Source organism: Panthera leo, chromosome B2, assembly GCF_018350215.1.
Source record: "Panthera leo isolate Ple1 chromosome B2, P.leo_Ple1_pat1.1, whole genome shotgun sequence".
NCBI lineage: Eukaryota > Metazoa > Chordata > Mammalia > Carnivora > Felidae > Panthera > Panthera leo.
The window spans coordinates 51085795-51109204 of NC_056683.1; the positions used below are offsets into that span (position 1 = coordinate 51085795).

The 23410-nt window shown below is 41.6% G+C and overlaps 1 protein-coding gene across 2 annotated transcripts in view; it reads left to right on the top strand.

Moving 5' to 3' along the window:
• The window catches only part of LRRC1 (leucine rich repeat containing 1), a 132373-nt gene extending 109172 nt beyond the window's left edge, over positions 1-23201 (top strand). For both annotated transcript variants that reach the window (XM_042939076.1, XM_042939077.1), the window contains 6 exons: positions 841-959; positions 2453-2536; positions 12324-12439; positions 19983-20155; positions 21035-21171; positions 22794-23201. In XM_042939076.1, coding sequence (XP_042795010.1) covers positions 841-959; positions 2453-2536; positions 12324-12439; positions 19983-20155; positions 21035-21171; positions 22794-22952 — 788 coding nt within the window. In that variant the 3' untranslated portion in view covers positions 22953-23201. The remainder of the gene's footprint in view (positions 1-840; positions 960-2452; positions 2537-12323; positions 12440-19982; positions 20156-21034; positions 21172-22793) is intronic.
• The last annotated feature ends 209 nt before the right edge of the window (positions 23202-23410 follow it).

Below are 23410 nucleotides of genomic sequence, written 5' to 3' on the forward strand. Positions count from 1 at the left end.
AGTTCTCCTGCCTTGTTCTGTGACCACACACAAGGCAGGTTAATTTTTTCAACATGTCCCTTTCTCCGGCTTGACGTCTCTTTTAAGATACAGGCTGTTTTCTGATTTTACTGGGGACTGTAGCATCATGCCAGCCTCTCTCAGTAGATAGTGAGGATGTCTGCTTTGTAGCTTCATTCCTTTGAGTTATAGTTGAACATGAGAATCCAAAAGCCTTAGGCTTTCCTTCACTCAGTGGGGATTTTGAGGATGCTGTGGTCACTCCATTCTTCTTTTCCATGGCCTGCGGGCATCACCAGAAAGTCTAGTCTTTATGCTCTGAGTGAAATACATTCAGTTCTTCATGTGGCTTTTCAAAGATTGCCATTTTCTTCTGCATACCTAGAAACACTTCATTGTAGGAATCTTCACTGAGGCATTTTCATTCATAGGTGATAGAATAAACTGTACTTTATTGTTTTTTGTTTTTGGTGAGGACGATTCTTGGAGTACAATGAAAGCCTCTCTCCTTTGTACATGATACATTTCATGTTCTTAAAGATGCATCAAGAGCTAGCTGGTTGTTTTTCTGTAAATTTTCCGGCTTTGATACAGTATTTTTATGTAATGACTTTTAAAACGATTTGTTTCTAATTGCTGACTGTTTCTGATGTTCTGATAACATTTAACTCTCAACCTTTAGTGATCTAAATGCGAATGATGTGGTTTCATAATGTGAAAAGTTGGGTGAGGAAAAAAAATGATTAAGTGTTTAAAACAAAAAAGAACAGCAGATAAGAGATACCAAGTGATGATTAGGAAGACAACTGTAACTAATGAGTTGAAATAATGCTTTTCCAGGAAAACTAAAGAAACTGTCGATCTTGAAAGTGGATCAGAACAGACTCACACAGTTGCCTGAAGCAGTTGGAGACTGTGAAAGCCTCACTGAATTAGTTCTTACAGAAAACCGGCTCCTGGTGAGTGTGGCTTGCACGTTCAAATGGATGCATAGAGTGTGCTTTCTATATGTCAAGACTTATTAGGGTAGATTCTACTTACAATTTGGGTGGGCTACATGGAACTTTTCTCATGTTACATCTAAAAAAGGGACTTGTAAAGCAAATGCATGACATAAAGATGATTGGCTTTTAACCTGCTTCAGTGAAGAGAATGGTATTTAAGCTCCCCTTACAGAGGTTTCCAGGGAGGTGCAGGAATGAACCACTGATGCCTCTGCCATGGTGTCTGAGGACCGCCAGAGCAAACGTTCTCTCAGGGCTCTTCGAGTAAATGGAAAGAGAGAGAGAGAGAGAGAGAGAGAAGGGGAGAAAACGGTGGTTGACCAGGGGGTGGGGGGTGGTTAGTGTGAGTGCTCTCTGGAGGACTGGGTGTGGGTCTGTGATCCTACCCCGCCCTAGAAATTGGGGATGGAGGTGGCTGCAAGTGCCCCTGCCTTGGGCCGGGCTTCCCTTCCTACCAAGGGCAGAGCTTTGGCCTACACCACCTACCAGGGGCAGTCTCGCTTGCTCTCACTTCCTGCCGCTTCCTCTGCTTTCCATCAGGCCCTCATTTATTACTTCATCTTCTCCTTTTCCTCTTTGTCGTCTTGTAGCAGCTTTTGCTTCAGTTTACTTTCCTACCTTTCTCCCTGTATTTTGTCCCTGTATTTCCTACCCTACTTTCCCTTCTTCTTTTTCCTCTTCTCTTCTCCTTTTTTATAAAAAGTATAAGTAATGTTCTTGAGGTGGAAAGAGCAGAAAAAGCATGAGTGGGTAGGACACAGAGCTGGTGGGGGAGCCTGGCCACATCTCTCCTCCGGCAGCCTCCTCTGGCGGCTGTAGTGGAAGTGACCTAACCTTCCCATCCTAGTTTGTGGTTTCAGGCTTACAGATAGTAATCACAACACTTATAAAAACGGTATTCATTCACCCCTGGCTTGCATCAGAGTGTTGAAGCTCCCCCCTTCATCAGGATACTGCCTGGCTCCTATAGTTCTCTGTGCACCCCACTCCTCCCACCCTGCTCACCTTGTTCCTGTTCCCATGCTGCTGTCCCCGTGCCACTCACGGCACCCGTGCTCAGGGTTCTGATTTCCCCTAGCCATCTGGCTTCCAGTCATCCAGGCCATTCTCCCAGTGTGGTTCTCCAAGGTGCAGATAGTTAAGGGACGAATCTTGAGGTGCAAATTCTTTAACACTGAAGAACATTCATTACCTCTTTACTAGGTATTTCTCTGTTCCCAGATCTGTGCCTTTGACTTCATTTTATTGAAACATATTCCTGTTTTAACAAAAATGCAAAATATTTCATTGTACATCTTTCAAATGAGCTTTAATGTGTCTGATATTCAGGAAGAACTGCTATGTCTCTTTCTGGATGAAATTATATTCTTTAAGTCCTTGAGAAGATCTGTTTTACTGTGAGTCACGTCTCTGAAAATAAATTAATAATTAAAATGTTATTTTAACAGACTTTACCTAAGAGCATTGGAAAACTTAAGAAGTTGAGCAACTTGAATGCAGACAGAAATAAATTAGTGTCTTTACCAAAAGAGGTATGTGCTTTAAAAAAACCATAATAATTACAAAGAAATAACAGCATATATGGATCAGAAATATCAGATGTTTTAAAAGACTTAATGTGGTGCTTTTTAAATGTTACGTACTCTCATTTGTGGGCACAGAGGTGGTCGGAGGAGTTGTATCAAAGAACAATCATCAGTAACATTAAAGAGAGTAGGTGGGTCCAGATGACTCTGAGCATTGTTGAGAAAGGTGAATTGATAGGATTTTAAGTGCCAGAAAGGGAGATTTGACGTTTCTGACTTGACATATAGAGAATGGTGACACCATTTGGGAGTTTAGCAGAGGAGGAAGTAGATGACGTTGGGTCTGAGTTTAAAGTGAAATTAAACCACTTCCTAAGACATTGGAATTATAAAAGTGGACCTTGATGCAACCTTTTTACTGGGCAGAGACTGATACTGGGCAGTGTTCATGTCCAGGTGAGAGTGAATGAACTCTTCACAAAGGCATTCACATAGAGGAACGTGAATGGGAAGCTATAGCCAGACTCTTAGGTGTTTTTTTTGTTTGTTTGTTTGTTTGTTTTTGTTTTTGCCAATGGTCCAACCAGGAGAAGAGACCATCACCATTCACTGTGGGGAGTAGTTGTGCAGACTTAGAGGCATGTAAATTCTGGAAAGGGAGGTAGAAATGCTGAGAATGAGAAGGAAATTCAGAGCAGATGCAACAGAGAAGTATTTAGTGTGATGTTTAACAAGAAGGCTTACCTTCTATTTGGAACTAGGAGAATTTGGAGATGGGGAGTACCGAGGTTGATTTTTTGTTAGCTGTTAGCCTGAAACCCCGTTTCAGCCATCCTTCTGTCCCCTGTCAAATGTTGGTGCCCCCCCCCCCCCCTTTTGCTAGGCCTCGCATGAAAAAGTGTGGTATCGTGTGATATGATCCCTGCCCAGGCGGAGTGTCCTTCCTATTCCTGTCTTGACTCTTTCCTACATCTCCCTTGGGATGATTTTAAACCTGCCATCCCACTAGCCAGAACCTGTGGGGTTCTTATTTCCCTAGGGCCCTTCTGAACTTGGTCTGGTTTCTCTTTCCTCATCTTCACACTGTATCCTCACTGTCCCAGTCATCTGTCTGGGCAAGACGGCCAACATTCCTGAGGGGAAGCATGGCAAGTTTTTGTTATAAATGCGGCCATATTCTGACCCACCCTTACTGTGAGCACCAGCACTTGAATGAAACTGTTCCCCACAGAGAGATTTAAGTACATCTGTGCTAAGCTGGGCCACAAATAAGAGATTTTGCTCATCAGACATTTTGGTTTCCACCTCCGAGTGATAAAGCACAACACAGAGCTGATATTCTGAATGTTGATTTTACTCTTGTTGAATGGGTAATAGACCAGACCCGTAGTCACGTGGCCAGAGAAGTAGGAAAGATATAATACTTGCTTTCTCAATGCCACATACTGTAGCCAGAGTTCTCATGTTTGTTGACTCACTGAATCTTCGTAACAGGTGAGATCATGAGAGAAATTTTCTCATTTTAGAGATAAAGAAACTGAGGCCAGTGAAAACTTTTCCTTAGCAAGCCTCACGTAGCTAGGAGTTGGTAGAATGGACACTATAGATGTGTCCTGACAGTGAGCCCACTGCTTTTGCACAGGCCAAGAAAGCATGACCACTCAGGTGATACAGATTCGGTCTAGCCTGTTCATTGGTGTGCCCTTGAGTTGGTAAAGAAAGGTGAAACTATCTGTAGTGTGGACGTTAGAAAGTTAATACATTTTAGGAACACGTTCAAAGTCAGTGCCAAAGGGAGTGGTTGGAAGTTGAATGGCCATCCCCAGTAAGCTTCCCCACCCAGCCTGTCTTCCCTGTCCCTCTCTTCTGGTTCTCTTTTGAAGGAACATTCTTTACAAAACTTTAACATTTTATTTGTAAAATTATTGCTATCATTTCGGCATCCGTCCTCTTTACATTCTGAGAATGAAACTTGCACTCAGGGTTCAGAGATTATTATGCCTACCACATGCCGTGTCGTGTGTCTGTGTAAGTCTCTTAGAACAGCTTTTCACAATGTGGAAAGTGAACATGGTGTGAAAATAGTCCTGGCTTCAAAGCATTTTAGTTAGCTGTCACGTGGTATCTGTTCTCTATGAAATTGTGGTTGGTTTTCTGGCATGTAGAGTTTATAAAGGAGTAAAGTCTGTGCCCCTTCCTTCAGGTTCGAGGTAAAGCAGAGAATGTTTAAAGCAGAATCAGCTCTTTTCTGGCACACCTTCACTAGTGACTACTCATGCAAACTCACCTCCCAGAGTAGGAAAATGCCCTGAGCCCATGTGCCTAATTCTGCTGCGGGTTACAGTTTGGTGACCCAGGAGAAATGGCTGAGTGCTTGTTGTTGACCTTTGGGGCTGAGCAGCCAGACCACTCAAGTCCTCCTTACATCGAAACATGTCACGTTGGTCTGGGCAGCACCACTGCACCATGAGTCTCTGTGCAGTGAGTGTGGTAGGCCCTGTGACCGTGAGTGTGTGTGTGTGTGTGTGTGTGTGTGTGTGTGTGTGTATGTGTGTGTGTGACCGGGTGGGTGACAGAAGGGATGGGCCTTGTGCACTTGCTCTGCCTCCAAGCTTGATACCATTTGATCATATCCTATACTTTCCTGATTGGAGTCTTCCCTTCCAAAACTTGACTGCTTTCTCTTGAACAATGAAGTTGCATGCATGACCTATCTAAACTGCAATGCTGACCGATTCAATGTACATGCCAAAAATCCATAATTGTTTTAATTGCTATTGGTCTGGTGTGCCGTGTGGTTCTTCCTATTTTTTGTCTTTCTTTAATTTGATATTATTGTATATCGTCAGTTTTGTATAGCACAGCTCCTTAGTCTTTTGCAGCATTTATTTGTATTTTGTTTTTTTCCCAAATGAGGGGAAAATGTTTGTACTGTGGGTCACAATAATAGATTCTGTTTGTGTTTTGTGGTGTTATTTGTAGTAAACATTTGCAAATCAATGAATGTCTCTTATTTTCTTAATTGTTAGCTGCTTGGAAATTTAGAAAAGTCGGGTAAACTTGTTATCTTGTAAGTATTGTTCAGACCACAGTTGCATCTCTAACTTCCATTTTGCTTTTTAAATGCATGAAGATTCAAATCGACTGACTGCTTTGTGTGTTCCTCATTGTAAAATATTGTACATTTTCCTCTAAACTCAGGTTGTTTTTTTTTCAAAATGACTGCATGGCCTGGAAACTTATTTTGTTATGTGTTTGTCAGATTTGTTCAAACTATTCTCTCTCAAAAGAATGCTTATCTGTGAGTTACGTTTTAAGTTATTGAGAAATTCTGAAAGGCGTAACGTGGCAGCTCATGTGTCTTCACTAAATTCCGGTTTGTTGCCACAATTCTCTCTCTAGTGGAAAGGCTAGATGTGCTTTATTTGCTACATGTAGCATGCTTCTGATTTTTTCAGCAAATTATTTGTGTCTTTCATTTCTCATCCTGTTGTAGAAGTATGAACGCTTCTGGGAAAAGAAGTCTCCCTAAAAAGCTCATGTTTTTGAAGAAGAGACTGTGTTACATGATCATGGGCAGACAGGGAGTTGGTTTATGTGCGATCGTGGGTATGATGAAAGAGAGTCAGCAACTTTATAACATTCCCCAGCCAAATCGTACCTTTAAACAACCTGCCCCAGCTAAAAAGATCCTGGCCAGAAGAAATTGAACATGTGTCCAAGCTTAGAATCCAGTCTTTGGTCTCCATCAGGAAAAAATGAAAGTGATCTTGACTCCATCATATGTCTACAGTCACATGAGACAAGATAGGATTGGCAGATCATTCATCAGAGATTTTTTTCCCCCTTTTTTTAAATGAGGCAATCTCTCAACATTAATTACCCATACATATTGTTGTGATTTTCATAAGTATCTGTGCTGACAGTTCATTTTTGTGGATAGTTTTCTGTCTTCTTACTACCATTTAATTTAATGTAAGCTTCCATCATATTCGGAAATTGATTATTCATAAATAAAAGAGATAAGATAAAACCTAAAAATACTAGAATAAAATATAGTTGGTTATTGGATATCAAAATGGAGAAGGCATTCCTAAACTTGAAAGAGGAAGTAGGTTGTAAAAGAGACAACTGATTGATGTGTCTATGTGAAAATTAGATTTCTGATGGTCAAGAAGGTAAAGTCAGCCTGGGGCCAAGGGGACATTTATAACATCACAACCGAGGGAGGTCTCTCCTTACTTTGCTTGAAATCCTTCCAGATCATTGAGAAAAAAGATAGTCCCACTAGGAAAAAAGCAGACAAAAATAAAAGCAAAGAACCCATCATAAGAAACAATAAGTGATTCAGAGAATTAAAAATAGAAATGGCTATGCATGTGAAAAAATTTTTAGCCTCATCAGTATTCACAGAAATGTTAGTGGAAGCTTTTTGACCTATCTTATTTCAAGATTAAAAAAAATAATAAGGATACCAAATGTTGGTGAGGGCATGGGAAAATGTATATTGTCCTAGAAGAATAACTTATTACAGGTTCTCTGGAAGGGAGTAAAGTAATAGGAAAACCTTTAAGAGTATTCATACCCATTGATTCTGGAATGCTACTTCTAGGGCTTTGCCCTAAGAAAACAATTATGGACACATATTAAAATCACGCCCAAGAAGATTTCTCACATACGTAGAGGCTCATAGGTGACATGTGCCACGCCAAGCACGTACAGGGGCAGCTAACCTGTGCCAGGCGCTGTGTTGAGGGATTTCCTGCATATTTTTGTCTGATTTTCACAGCAGTTTTATGAAGTGTGGGTGAATCGTGATCCACATCCAAGAGACTGTGAAAGTGAGACTCAGTGTAAGGAATTCACCCAAGGTTACACGGGGAAGAAATGGCAGAACCAACTAGCCATGTCTAATGTGGGAGCTTTGCGCAGTGATCTGTGAGACTGCTGGCAAATGAAATACTTACGTAATCAGTAAAAATCCTTTTAGAAGCATAATGACGTGGGAAGACGTTCTTGGTGTCATATGTAAACTGAGGTGCTGAAGATCGAGCGTTGGTCCTAATTTTGTTGAAGTGTATATACATAATCAAGTATATGGCAATACTACTAAAAGATTGTACTTCAAAATGTTCATACTGATTGTCCCTTTGTGATAGAATTTGATCTATTTTTTTTCATTGTGCTTGTGTGTGTGTGTGTGTGTGTGTGTATGGTTTTTATTTTCCAGTCAACGTAACTTACTGTTTTATAATTAGAAAATAAGAATGCCATAGCTATTAGTGGATATTTTGATGTCAGTGGCCCAATAATTCAGGAAGTCCCAGAGCCACATGATTTCCAAAATATTTATGAAATAGGAACATTCAAATAATATGCCACAGATGATGATGGGAAAGATAAAAACAGTCTTTGGTTTCTAAATTACGCATATTATTACAGCTCAAATTATATTTTGACCAGATTTTGCTTATTGTACATTTTCCTTTTTGCCAGTGAAATGTGGGTTCCATTCTGTTACATAGAATGTTAACAGGCAGATACTGAAGGAAAATGAAAGTTTCTTCACACTTAGGGCAGGCATTCAGAAAGTGGAATATAGGTAGACCAAGGGTGACTAATAGAGGCTTTCACTTTGAATCTCTGAATGTGATTATCTCCTCTAGAGTCATGTCACCTGTAGGTAGTAGTTAATATGTAGTGAAGGCTGACCTGGCTAAAGGTTTGCTTGGTGAAGTGCAGGTCCCATCTCCTTCAGATGGATTATATCGGATCCAAACAGGGAAGGAAAATATCTGCAGTTAAGAGACACGAAACAGCGAAACAGAGGTTCTCAGCTACATTCTGTAGTTCTCCAAGTCCAACCCCTTGTATTCTGGGAAGGTACTATTATGTGGTTTGAGGAAGTTTAAAAATACCAGCTTCCTACGTAACTGGTAATAAGTTATTTAAACAGTGACCCTGCTTCCCAGAATTCCTCAATGACACAGGCATTTCATCCCAGTGACCACTAAGGACCCTGCAAACTCTGCCTCCTGAGCCCAAGAGAGAAAGCAGAAATACATATGAACAATATGTATAACGCAATACTGAGCTCATGTTAGTGCTTCACTGGCATTACAGTCATGGTGTATTTATCATGGTGACATTCTGTTGCTGTGGTGCGTGGTTGGGGGAGAGAGTTTGAAGCTCAAGTGTGTTCTGGGGAGAGCTCACCAGCATCGGTACACTTCCAGCAACTTAGTACGTCGGTGTTGTCTGCACTCGCTATTTGGATCTGGGGCTTTCGCTTCTTGAAAAGACCGTAACGCTCATGTTTATTTGCCAGCCACATTTACTAGTCCAGGTTCTATGATAGGTGCTAAATTTTATTTGTGGTTTCATTCAGTTTAGCCCTGATTGTTACTTTTGGTTAAAGACCACAGAACACATGATGGAAGCTAGATTCCAGCCCAGGTCTGTGTGATCTCAAAGCATCCACTCCATGGCACCACTTCCCTCCCTAAGGTCTATAAAGAACTGTGCCTTTTGAGTTATGGTTTTTACTGCTTAACAATTTTTTTCTAAAAGCCAAAGGTTCGTGGCATGCCTTCCTGGCTGATTTGGAAAGAGGTCTCTGTGTGACTGTTTGCCTGGGACAGCATGTGCCTCTGAGGGTGATGAAGGCATCCCCAGCACGCTCTGTAATAACACTTGCTCTTTGTTGGCATTGTTTTCAGAAAACCTTAGACAATAGAGATCAGGAGGTCACTCTGCCCGCAGTGACAACCCAGAGTGCCTAGAAGGCTCTTGAATACAATTGCTTTCCACCCCTTGGGGTCTCAAATGGGTATAAGATTAGAATGGGACAGGAAAAAGAAAAAATAAATAGACTATAAGCACAGGAGACAGCTCCCACACTCCAGTGGAAGTTGACACTATTTCCCCCCAAATACTTGAGTGTTTACTTGTCCAAAACTTTTATTGCTCTAACAACGATTAGAGCCCTCTCTGACCCATTGCAATTAGTTAATTAATTTTTGTAACAGACAATATATGTACATGGTACAGATTGAAAACGTTCACATGGTGTAGTATTAGGGCCCCCAAACAGATATCCTACAGGTGGCTGGAGCAGTGGACAGCTTCACGACAAAGCGTCCCAAATTAGGATGCAGTTTCAGCTCTGTACACTGCTCCAGTAGTTTTATTTTGCCACTGTGAGGGTTGCGTATGTGAATAACTGATATCATCTGCTTTGGCTCCCTGCAGTACGGACAAATCTTATGTCTTCAAAGCCAGGCCAGGATCGTAAGGTTGAGGGGTGTCCAGCCTCAGCCTCAGGCTGATCTGGAAGACCTTCCACATGGCACACAGGCCCACCCCAGTGCAGATACCCCTCCACATGGAGCAGGGCCACGGGGGGTTCCCTTCCACGAGGGGCTTGGGTATTCCTGCCCATGAGTAGATCTCTTTTGGGCTCATCTCAGTTTATCAGAGAGAATCTAAGAAGATTCACAGTTTTGAATCCTTGCATAGTATTCCTGGGCATCTGAGTAAAACTGATGATTGATTCCCTTCCTCAAGGGAGGGAAGAATGCCAAGCCCCTCAAAGATCCTGTTGCACCCCTCTTTTAGGACATGATATGGGGGCCCTATATTTATAGAAGCTAAGAGGACACTAGTGTTTTCTAGAGAAAACAAGAGTTGTTTGGCTTTCATTGCTACACATAGAAGCAGGCACTAACTTGAAGCAGCAGCCTTTCGCTAGTTAGTAAACAAATAAACATTAACTGTATAAACATGTCTAAATGAGAAAAGTTGGTAGGTAGATGGGATGGGTACGGTACTTGCCAAGCACCCTGGTTTTATGTACATGCACAAATTATAAAGCTTGGTGAAACAATCTGTCAGAGGGCCTGTATAGACCATAATTAACGAAAGAAACACAGAGAGTGCTGTATTGGTATGGACCGGTGGGTTTTGGGAAGACATGATGATGTAGAGGATGTTTAGCTAATATTGGATGATTGATAAGATTTAGAAGGACAGAAAAAATAAGAACATTTCTATAGGAAACAGTGGGACCCAAATGATGGATTTTATTTTTATTTTGTTATTTTTAAAAATTATTTATTTTGAGAGACAGAGAGAAAGTGTGAGAGAGTGCAAGCAGGGGAGGGACAGAGGGACACAGAGAGCAAGTAGGGGAGGGGCTGAGAGAGAGGGAGAGAGAGAATTCCAAGCAGAATGCACACTTGTCAGCACAGAGCCCTACACAGGGCTCAATCCCATGAACCGTGAGATTATGACCTGAGCCAAAATCAAGAGTCAGACGCTTAACTGACTGAGCCCTCCGGGTGCCCCTAAAATGATGTATTTTAGAGGACAGTGAAAGCACCAGTTTTGCTGGGATGGGAAATGTGAACACTGAGGAAGAATGGGGACAAACTAGAAGTCTTTCTACATATCTGGGTGTTTTCCATTTTAGACGGATTTTCATGTTTCCTTATGTTTATTTTTCTTTTACATCCGCTCTGGTTAAATACTGTGGTTAAATGTATTATCTCAAAGTCTTTATATGAACTCCTAAGGGAAGCCATGATAAGATTGTTCATGAAGATAATTATGTAGCAATTTCATAAATATGCCTTCTTCTCTTTAAGATACATCCATACACACAACACATGTTGTTGTTCAGCTATTACTGAAGATGCAAGTCTCTTGCCCCTCCTCAAGTGGGAGGCTGTGGAGTATTTTTCCATGTGTTTGAGAGACATCAATAGGTTCCTTCATGAGCCTTTTCTTGCAGCCGCCCTGGGTGAGGATAGCGAGTACAGGGAGAATGTAGTTCTGTATGGAGTCCTGAATGTTGTTGTGTCTGAGATCAAGTTGTGTTTCCACCCTCTTGGTCCAGCTTTCCTGACCATAGGAACCAGAGCCAATTTGTTCAAGAGGATGATTGAATTCTTTTGTGCTTCTTTTCTTTTTTGAAGACTAGATCCAAGCAAAGCTCAATTACCTTTGAATCGCTTACTTTAAAAATAAATGGTAATCAAATTTGGTGTGGATACAGATAGTGATACACTTCTACCCACATTAGTTTTACCAGATTAATGTATGTATTTACCAAATTCAATTTTTGCTAAAATAGTGTTGATTTTGCAGTTGTCAACGGAAAACGAATAATGAATTTACCAAACTAAGTTGTGAATAACCAAAAGCTATTAAAAGATGTATGGTGCAAATTAGTGTACTGTGTCATCTATCAGGTGTCTTTTTTTCCCCCCTCCTTCCCTTCCTCTCTTTCTCTCTCTCTCTCTCTCTCTCTCTCTCTCTCTCTCTGTTTCTTAAATGAACTGGAACACTGGGAATACTAAATTTAATATAATGGGCAGGTCTTCAGAGGGGTGTATATGGATCATCCTTGGCCTTATTTTTGAAACTTAGAATTTTCAGTCTCCCATATTACCGAACAATAATTGTCTGGACCTGTGTGGCTTAGTTAACATATTTAAAAGACGCGGTTGCATTAGATAGCAGTGGAAAATGACTTGCATTTCAGAGTGTAAGTTTTGAACCGTCCTGTTTCTTTTCGTGATTTAATTTAGACTCTGAGTTTCATGTATTGCAGAGATTTTTAGGACCTTATTGGACTACTTAGTACTTTGTATGATTTAAATTAATCATAGTTGGTCATCAGTGTCATTTTATGCATCCTTCTCATGCCATTTGATAAACAAGATACTCCACTCACACCACCATCTTCCAAAAAAACCTGGAAAAAAAGCCTGTATTTTCTTTCTCATTGTAGATTGGCGGGTGCTGCAGCCTCACCGTGTTCTGTGTGCGTGACAATAGACTGACTCGGATACCTGCAGAGGTGTCCCAGGCAACAGAGCTTCATGTCCTAGATGTGGCAGGGAACAGGTAAGCATGTCCTGGTTTGCTTTATTTGAGAAAAAGAACCAAATGTTCATGCACCCCAACCCTTGCCATCTTGCCTTTGCACCGTCTTCTAGAATATATACCGATGAGTCGAATGACCCAGGGCCCAGGAAGTTGTTAGTCTGAGAGCAGGGACAATGGATCATTGGACAGATGAGGGACAGCCTAAGCGTGGGGCACTTTGAAGTTGAAGTGGACACTTTTGTGGAAATGCTTCTCAGAACAGCAGTATGGTGATGTAAGGGAAACAGCACTGTCTGAGACCTGGGATACTTCGGTTTTACTTCAGCTTTTATAGCTAGCTTTTGTATGTCATCGTGAGCCTCTGAGTTTCCTCATCTGAAGAATGAGCTTGAATGAGTTTGAACGAGATTTGAACCAGGGATCTTGATGTGCTCTGCTGGTGATTCTGAACCCCCTGAAATTGTAAATAAAATTGTATCCAGGGATGCTTTTCCGGCCAAAGGATAACACAGCTAATGTCAGAATCACCAAGTGATCCATCATCTGTGATAAAGTGAAGAGCCACCTGACGAGTGTCCCCAAGGTCACAGCAGTGCATTTCTCAAGTTCTGGGGTCAGAGGTCATGGTGGACTGCTCACTGGTTTCTGGAATATGCCTTCTCTTCACCTTTGTAAAATACACATTTGTTTCAGTCATTCTGTACTAGTTTGATCACCTCGGATGGTACACGTGCTTTCTTTCCCCTGAGCCTAGACCAGCTACTCTTTCTAGCTGGGACCCCCTTCTCTGGCTCCCACTTGTATCCCTCATCACTCATGCTTTCATTTTCACCAGGGAGCCTTCTTCTCTTGGAGCCTGCTTTTTTTTTTTTTTTTTTTTTTTTTTTTTTTTTTTTTTTTCAATTCTCCCTGACATAGCACTCAGCACCATATGATAAATGTGTGTGTAACCATCTAAACCTAATAGTGCCTGAAGTTAAATGTGGCACCTGCGTCACTGTGCCATTTATCCCTGCACAGTGCCTGGTACTTAACAATAAAAGCCTGGTAAATTCTTGTCGCCCAAATGAAAATGTTAAAAATGTTAGTTTTGTAGAGTGAATAGTAGGCCACTGCGAAATGCCTCGTGTCACAGGCTTCATCACCAAAGGAATTTAAAAAATGCTTTTGAGTATTACATAGTTAGATGGGAGAAAAAGTGCTCAGCCAGGGGAAAATGATCACCAATTCTGAATGGTAGATAGCAGCAGTCTGAAGAGTGTTTGGAGGATGGTGTGCTAAGTGCTGATTAGCTAGTCACTGAGGTCAGGCACAAGCCACTATTTTTCATTCTGGCTAATCCATTGTAGATAATGGTGCTAATAAATTGCAGGACACAGTAGGCCTCAGGGAATGCTCACCGTTTTCAAGTTAAGGCTTTCAGGACATCTTGATAGATTCTTAAGACCACTGACCGGTTACTGGAGACTCGGGATTAATTTGAGTTGAATGTTGACTTTCTGCTGGACTGAGTCCCACGCACAGTGTAGAGCTTGGGAAGGGTGGTTCTTCCCCCACCTCCAGCAGCAGGAACTCGGTGACTCCAAACCTTCCCGGATTCTTGTCACGCTGGCGAGCATGAATTTACATCGCTAATTCTTGAGCAGAATGATGGCTCTCATGTCTAAAAACTGCTCTTCACAGGAGTGAAGGCTCTATTCTCTAGTTCTCAGGAGGGAAAGTTAAATTTTTATTATGTTTGGGCTGGGGTGGAGAAAACCTCATTAAAAAGTGCACTTACATAGCTGTCGGCTGAGTCAGTGAAGTGTGTCTTTTAGCCCATGTATATATGGATTCATAACCAAATTTTAAACCTATTAAAATATTTAATTACTACTTATTTTAAGTATTAGTATAGAAACTAATAAAAAAAAAAAGGCTACAATGTCAGCTTTTCAGCTTGCAGAAACGTTACACCATGGGAAATCATGCCACATAGGACAGAAGTTTTTGCCTCTTCTCTCAAGCATATAAAAAAGCAAATGGCACAGAGACTGCATGTTAGTTTCCACAAACTTTCTTTGACAAGTTTGATGGAATAACTATAAAATGCCACTGGGAAACTAAGTATCCAATCTTGTACAGTAACAGAGAAGATGTCTTTTATCATCAGCTACCCATGGACACAGAATACACATTTCCTTAATTCTTACTCTTTGCCACAGGACTGTCCACCAACTACCCAATATCTCTGGTATTTTGAGGATCTCTGAGGAAGAGTAGTAAAATACTAGAAACAGTGGAGGTCAGTGGGGGAATAGTTTGTACCTTTGAATTTTATAATCCAAAAAATTAAATTTAAAAATACTAAAACAGGGGTACCTGGGTGGCTCAGTCAGTTAAGCGTCCGACTTTGGCTCAAGTCGTAATCTCACGGTTTGTGGGTTCAAGCCCCATGTCGGGCTCTGTGCTGACAGCTCAGAGCCTGGAACCTGCTTTGGGTTCTGTCTCCCAATCTCTTTCTCTCTCTGCCCCTGCCCTGCTCATGTTCTGTCTCTCTCTCTCAAAATAAACATTAAAAAATTCAAAAATACTAAAACATTACCTCACAGTTGTTAGAATGGCTGTTATCAATAAGACAAGAGGTAACAAGTGTTGGTAAGGACTTGGAGACAGGGGAACCCTCTTGCTCCATTGATGGGAATGCAGATTGGTGCAGCCACTAGGGAAGGCAGTGTGGAGGTTCCTCAAAACATAGAGGAACTACCCTATGATCTGGCCATCCCATTCTGATGTATGTCCAAGGGAAATGAAAACGGGATATCGAAGACATATCTGCACCCCCATGTTCATTGCAGCATGAGTCACAGTAGCCAAGATATGGAACCAACCTAAACACTGTCAGCAGATGAATGGATAAAGAAGTGAGAAGGAAGGAAATCATGCTATTTATGACATGGATGGACTTTGAGGGCGTTATGCTAAGTGAAATAAGTCAGACAGAAAAAGACAAATACTATATGATCTCACATGTGAAATCTAAAAACAGCTGAACTCATAGAAATAGAGAGTAGCATGGAGGTCATCAGAGGCTAGGGGTAGGGGAGGAAGGGAGGTGTTGATAAGTGAGTACAAATTCCCAGTTATAAGATGAATAATTTCTGGCGACCTGATGTCTATCATGGGGACTGCATTTAATAATACTGTATTATATCCTTGAAAGTTGCTAAGAGAGCAGATCTTAAATGTTCTCACTACACGCACGCACACACACACACACACATGCACACGCACACAAGGTGGTAGTTATGCAACTGGATGGAGGTGTTAATTAACCCTACTGTGGTAAGTCCCTGGGGAATATATGAGTGTATCAAATCATCCCAGGTACACCTTAAAGTTGCACAGTGTTCATGGCAATTATAGCTCAGTAAAGCTGGGAAGAAATATTAAAAGACAAAACACAACCCGGCAGTGTGGTTATACCGTGGAGTACTAAGCACTTAAAAGGATGAGATGATCTCTCTGTGTAGTGACACAGGAGGCCCATGGTACTGAGTAAAAAGAGCAACTGTTGGGCATACGTAGTACTCTCATTTTTGTTTTTAAAACAACATATCTGTGCAGTACACCCAAACATCAATACCAGTTCCCCTAGAGGAGGGGTGGAGCCCTGAGGTCACAGGGGGCTTGCCCTTTAGATATTTCAGTTACATTTTCCTACCGATTATGTTCTGTGTATCTTTAAACATTTTTGGAAACTCTGCTTAAAACTAAAAATTCCAGCAGGAGGTAAAAGATGAAACATTCCATTGTAAGACGTATGCAACGATAGGTTAAGTCAATATTAAATTAACCAGTCTAACCATGTTTAGTTGTCAAACTTGACAGTGCAGTCGCTACAGTAGTGCAGAGATAGGGAAGGTCACTTCAGGTTGATTGGTCGTGGATTTAACTGGAAATGAGAGGCTTGGCTCATGGTGTGGTTATTCGTTTGCTTTAGTCCTTGTACCATTGATGTAAATAGTAACCACAGGCTTTTTATTTTGGGGGGATGGGGTCCTAAATAAAACACAGAGATGTGGACAAATAGGACAGTGGTTTCTTGTGTTGATTCTGCAGAGTACAGAAGGTACCAGAATAAACCAAAAATGTATTATTAACTCCTCTGGAAAGCAAGAATACACACACACACACACACACACACACACACACAGAGATGGGGCAGGGTGTGAGGATCTCTGAAAAAGAGCTTTTTTCTTTTTCTTTTTAAAAAAGTTTTTTTTTAACGTTTATTTATTTTTGAGAGACAGAGACAGCGCACCATCAGGGGAGGGGCAGAGAGAGAGGGAGACACAGAATCCAAAGCAGGCTCCAGGCTCTGAGCTGCCAGCACAGACCCTGACATGGGGCTCGAACTCATGAGCTGTGAGATTATGACCTGAGCCCAAGTTGCCGCTTAATGGACTGAGCCACCCAGGTGCCCCCTTTTTTTCCTTTTTGTCTTTGAAACTCTGAAACACCCTCCCTGGGACGCTTGCCAACAAGCTCATGTGTGGTGTGTGCTCGGCTGGCAACAGCCATGTTCAAGCTGGCACTCTGATATTTCACAGGGAAACTGGTGTTCTAGACAAGTCACTAATCTTACATGGCTTGGTTGAATGTCATTATAAGATCTGTTATTGTAGAGTCTAGTCATTTATTTCAGCTTTTACCATGATTTGTCATCCTTACAAGCTGTTATTTATTATTGATGCTCTGTTTAGCCTTTTATTTATACCTTTGGTTTAGTACTTAGCTGCAAAGCCAGTTATTCTTCTAAGAAGGTACAATGACCAGGGGCTCCAGGGGCTCCAGGATCCAGCTTCGGCTCAGGTCATGATCTCACAGTTTGTAAGTTCACGCCCTGCATTGGGCTCGCTGCTGTCAGCACAGAGCCAGCTTCAGATCCTCTGTCCCCCCCCTCTCTCTGCCCCTCCCCCACTTATACTCTATTTCTCAAAACAAACAAACAAACAAACATTAATAAAAAGGTATGATGACCATGTTTGAGTATCTGTGTTTTGTGCCAGTTTTAAAATCTTAATTTTTTTTCCTTTATGCCCTCATGATTAAGAAATTTAGAGGCACTAACTGTAGATATCGTGCCTAGACCCTAAAACTTGAAACATTTCTAAAGAAGTAGGAACAGACATTCAAAAGAATTATCCTTTTGTTAGTAGTAAAATGAAAGACTTTGAGGTACTTGAAGCTTTCACAGTATGTTAGGGTAGTCTTAAAATCCCTGTCACCAGGCCAGGCAAATACATGTCTCCTGTCTTTAACTTCCTTGCATTTGAGTGTATGTGTGACAACCTTTGGGCAGAGGCAAGAATAATTTGTTGCATAAGCAGAAGAGATTTCACTTTCTATCTCCTTCATAGACCCAGCACCTCAAGACAGTAAGTAGAGCTGTAAAGCCTCTGCTTCCTTGGATCCCCTTGGGCGTCCTTCATGGTATAAGCCCATCACTCCCCTTGGTGGATTCTGAGATTTAAAAGTTCGTATTTCTTTCTCAGTCAGTTTGGCCCTTATTAGTGAAATTTTGTAGTGTACAATACATAGAGACTTTTTTTAATGTCTGTTTTTGAGAGGGGGAGAGAGCAAGTGAGCAAGAGAGGGGCAGAGAGAGAGGGAGACAGAGAATCTGAAGCAGGCTGCATGCTGTCAGAGCACAGCCTGGTGCGGGGCTCAAACCCACAAGCTGTGAAACCATGACCTGAGCCGAAGTTGGACACTCAACCAACTGAGCCCCCCAAGGTGCCCCATTCATGGGTACTTTAACGTAAGCAGATCTCATGGATGCATTGACGCTGAGGTACAATTCCACTGACTCAGTACTGCACCCAGTACATACGTGTGGGATGGACCAGCCTTTGCTGGACTAATTGTTAGGAAAAGAAACTATATTGTCGCCTGCATGACTGGTATATTGTAAATATCATGTGAAACACATACATTTTTCTTGTGAAAAGTTTGTCAATAATACATCCGTTGTTAACACTCTCGATGCATTCTTTGATCATTTTCACTTCATTTGTTAAAGTAACTTAACCAGTCTGTGCTTACATTTTATTTAGATAGTTTTATAATATCGGAGTGCAACTTCTCTTCATATCTCTACATAGAGTTCGCATTAATTTTCCATAAGCCTGTCAATTCAGAATGGCATCTATGTCTGAAAATGCAGCATTAATCTGTTGGCAAGATGTGTAGGTAGATCCCCCCACATGTGTTAACTGGAGATAGGTGTGCAATTTCATAAAAGAAAGAACCCCAGCAATATGTGCTGTCATAGAATTTCTGATGGTATTACTGAGCCAGGGATTTCTTTTAAGAAAATGTTCCTCATCTTGGAGTCCTCAGAATGCAGTCACCTCATTATTGTCCAGCTTATGAAGACCCTGCCAAGATTGTAATTTAATACATAGAGACATCCTCAGAGTAAAAATACCTTATCAAATACAACCTTAGCTTCTTTGCACCAGAAGTTTCTGGTACCTAACAGAGGTTTGGTTATTTTCATCATGCACCAATAGGCGTGTGTAAAGCATTGGTTTTCACTAAAGCAGCCTTTTCACCCCTCGCACTGTTAGCATCTTGGTCCTGATAATTCTCTGTTGTCAGGGCTGTCCTGTGCATTATGAGATGTATAGCAATATCCTCAGCCTCTACCCTCTAGATGCCAGCAGCACCTCCCAAAAATGTCTGCAGACACTGCTAGCTATCCCTAGGGGCAGAAGTGCCCCTGGTTAAGAACCACTGCACTAAAGTAATCTTTGGCAAGTACCAAGTACGTATGATTCCTGGTGCGGATCTTTGCTAAATAGAGTTAATTGAGTGTAGACACTGTGTCAGACATTTGTGTGAACATAAATATAAAATTAATCTTCAGGTGTCACATTACAATTTTTAAAGTGTTTTAATATATACGATCTCAGTGGACATTAATTATCACATAGGAGTCTGGGAAGTGGGAGCTTCTAGAACCTGGAAGATACATGTTTGAAATTGATACCTAAAAATAAGCTCCCTAGAGAAATGCAATCCAAGAGAAAAACTTTTTAATCTTTATTTGAATTGCCACTTAAACTCTTCAACATCCCAGGCATCTCCTTCCTGTCGTCTTGATTTGCCAGGTGCTACTGGAAACAGGTAATCGTCGGTGAGGCTGTTGCCATTGACTCAGTAAAAACTGCTGCTTCTGGGTTCTTCCACAATTACTCTGGCTTTTTTTCTCTTTAAATCGAAACCTCCTAGTGCAAGACTTGACTCATGTGTTCCGTAATTTCCTCATGTTTTGCCCCATGGCCAGAGGAGCTAATAAGAAAGATGACGGCAGAAGAGGGAAGCCCAGTGACTGAACTGAGGAGTCTGCTCACAAAGAATATGTCAAGGATCTTATTATAAACATTAACATCTTGTTCCATGTTGAACCCGATCCCAGGAGGTTCTTTGTAATGTTTTTATTCAGTCTGTATTGACAGGAATTGATGTCATTATAAAATCTGAGACCCTGATGTCTCCTTTTGTTTTAAATTAGGCTATTACATCTGCCTTTATCCCTGACCGCCTTGAAGCTGAAGGCTCTGTGGTTGTCGGACAACCAGTCCCAGCCTCTGCTCACGTTCCAGACGGACACAGATCACGCCACAGGAGAGAAGATTTTGACCTGTGTCTTGCTTCCTCAGCTGCCTTCTGAACCTACTTGCCAAGGTGAATTTAAGGACAATACTCACATGGCCACATGCTCCTACTAACAGGAACAGGAGCTAATGTCTATCCATACGACCTCTTACTCCCACATGCATCTGTAACTTGTCTAATATACTCCTCGGACCAGCCTGGGTGAGGTCACTGGGGGTCTCCTCTGGGAAGGCTCCTCTGCACCTTTGCAGAAAACGTACCCCTCACACCTGCTTATCATATCTGAAATTCCTTAAACAGCCTTTTGGGTTTGAACTGTGGCTAAAGCTGAAAATACAGATACTTTTTAAAAAGTTAACAGAGTCCCTTAAAATCCAAACTGATGGTTTAGAGGATTAGTACTGAACACCACTGTGGAACAGCGTTGCAGCCCTTCTGTTGTTTTGAGTCATTGTTCCTTTGTGTTGTAAATTACGTGTGGTTTTAAAAAATATTCCTAGTAACATCAAATTGCTATAAAAATCCTTTTCTGAGAGCTGGTTTTTATAAAAGAGACCTAGAGTGCTCTGGGAGAACAGGAGTCCCCTAAGTGGAAAGGCCCCAAAGCATCTTGCCAATCCCAGCCCTGTTAGAAGAGCTTTTAAGACCCCAGGGGAAAAACAAGGCAGAAAGTGTTACTGAGGAAAGTACTGGTGTCCCAAAGTCAGTGTATAGAAAAGAATTGTGAGAAAGGATTCTACAAATTATGATGACATTCTCTAATGAAATATTAAGCCTTAATTTAACAGATCTTTTATATGATCTCAGATTGAATCATGCATCATTGAAAAGAAAGGGCAACCCTGTCCCAGACTTTTTTCTTTTCGTTTAAAATTTTTTTAAATACTGCATAGTAGTTACCAGTCACATGAACCGACTTCCCAGATAATGTCGTCTTTGTCGTGACAGAGAACCTGCCTCGCTGTGGGGCTCTGGAAAGCTTGGTGAATGATGTCTCCGATGAGGCCTGGAATGAGCGTGCCGTGAACAGAGTCAGTGCAATCCGATTTTTGGAAGACGAGAAAGACGAAGAAGACAATGAAACGGTATGGAGGTGGAAATTGATGGCCTACCTGGAAAATAAGGATTTCTTTTAATTTCCAATTGACTGTTCTCTGCTTTGCCTTCAGCATGTAAAAAAAAAAAAAAAAAATTTAGAAGGCAAAACTAGATACTTCTAGGTACTGATTCACCAAATGTATATAAAGCAAATGGAACTCTGTTTTTTGTTTGTTTGAATAGTGTATATTCTTTTTCTTTATTTGTGATAGCTTCCCTTCTTGCCTGCAGTAAATTGATGGGGAATTTTTTCTGTGTCTGTTGTTCTCGGTGAAGGAAGTCTCCTCCCCACGCCCGTTTATAGGTGTACCACATTGACTCCCTTCACATCTCGCAGTGTGACTTAGCTTGCCTTCTGTGGAGCCATGCTTCTGTGTCTTCTTCACGTAACCATTCTTCCCTTCACCTTTAGGCAGAGTGCTTGTGATATTAGTTGGGTTAATTTACTAGTTTTCATCCAAAAATCAAGAAGAGATCTGAAAGTACTACTTAGCCTTACTCCATTCACACTTGAAAATGTCTCTCAGGCAGCTGACATCTCCAGGAGTCAGTGACAACTCTCGAAATCTTACTACAAGTTGACTTTGGCTTAAACTCCTTGCACTAATTGAGATTTTTCATAAGCAGAGCTGAGAGGGAGTACCTGCAGCCCCCAAAGCAATGTGTGGTTTTTAAATTACTGTCTGTAGTCTTTGTTATTCCAGCTGTCACCAAATGGGACTTCATCCATTTACAGTAGTGGATTGCAAAGTAGGAATTAGTCATGAAAAAATAACTTGAGCAGAAATGACTCCTCATAGCTGATTCCTCCTGCCTTGTTGGAGGGGGATGATTTCACCCTCTCCTTCATGGCCGCCAACAGTGCCCTGGCAGTTTTGTGTTAACGTACTTTAGGCTCCTCCTGAAACTCCTTGGACAGTCCATTTAAAAGATACAGATACTGTTTTATGAGCCAGAGGGCATGTAACATGTCAAATAATACATTTTTTTAAAGATTGCCCCTGCCATATCACTTCACTTCCAGCACCATAGCCTTTATTAGAAGACTGTGAACTCCAGTAGGTGATGTAAATAACACACACAGCGGCGGAATAAGAAAAGAAGCGCTTCTGTCTGTCTGTCTGTCTGTCTGTCTCTCTCTCTCTCTCTCTCTCTCTCTCTCTCTCTCTTTCCTTTTCCTTCTACTTCTATGCCTCCAGGGTTGAAGGAAGTCAGAACCACTTGGGGTAATAGGACATTTCAGGGATTTTAAGTTTTTGACCCCTTTATCTTCTTCTTTCTCTGCACCCCACACTAACATCTTAATCTTTTTTTTTCTTGCTGTTCATCGAACTTTATTTTCATATTACACTAATTTCACATTTTACGAAGTACCCTTTTATTGTGAACGTAATCCTTCAGTCTTGACTAGACCAGTCCCGTGCCACGTTCATGTTCCCTTAAGTGCTTACTGGTAAGCAGCCGATAAACACTCGTGGGGCAGGAGGAGGTGCTCCCACCCACTCTAACTCATAGCTCCTCAGAGGTAAGGAGGCCACTGCCTCCCAGCCGCCTGCTGGAAAGAGTAAAGGCATAAAAGCAAAACATTCACTCCCCTGTTTGTTTGCAGAGAACACTTCTGAGGCGAGCCACTCCACACCCTGGGGAGCTAAAGAATATGAAAAAGACAGTGGAGAATTTACGGAACGACCGGAATGCTGCTAAAGGACTGGATTCAAACAAGAACGAGGTCAATCACACCATTGACCGAGTGACCACTTCTGTATAGAACTTCACCTGCAGGTTTTACCTCCCGTGTCTCCCCCTGCTGTTGAGATGTTCCCGTGCCCTCTGGAGGAGCCTCACGCAGTCCTTGGTCTTCCCTGGAAGGCGGGGAGGCACGCGCCACCCCCAGGCCGCCTGCCGGGGTTGCTGCTCTGTCCACGGATGTGCCTTACTGCGGTCCAGGCGTGCTTCCTTTCCTCCAGCTTCCAGTCGTTTGTCATGATAAGTAGAATACACTACTGTAAACATCTGACCTTTGGTGTTGTCTTATGTTGGGGTCAGGGAGCACAGGAAGGGGAATTCTTTTTGTCCTCCTCCCTCCTGTAAAGCGCCCGGGACATTTTTCTCTTGGACCTACTGATGAGAGAGTTTTATGTATGGGGAATAATTGATACTTTTTTAAAACCTTTTTTGGCAGCTCAGATGGTGTAAATTTTAAAAATTTTTGTATAGGTATTTCAT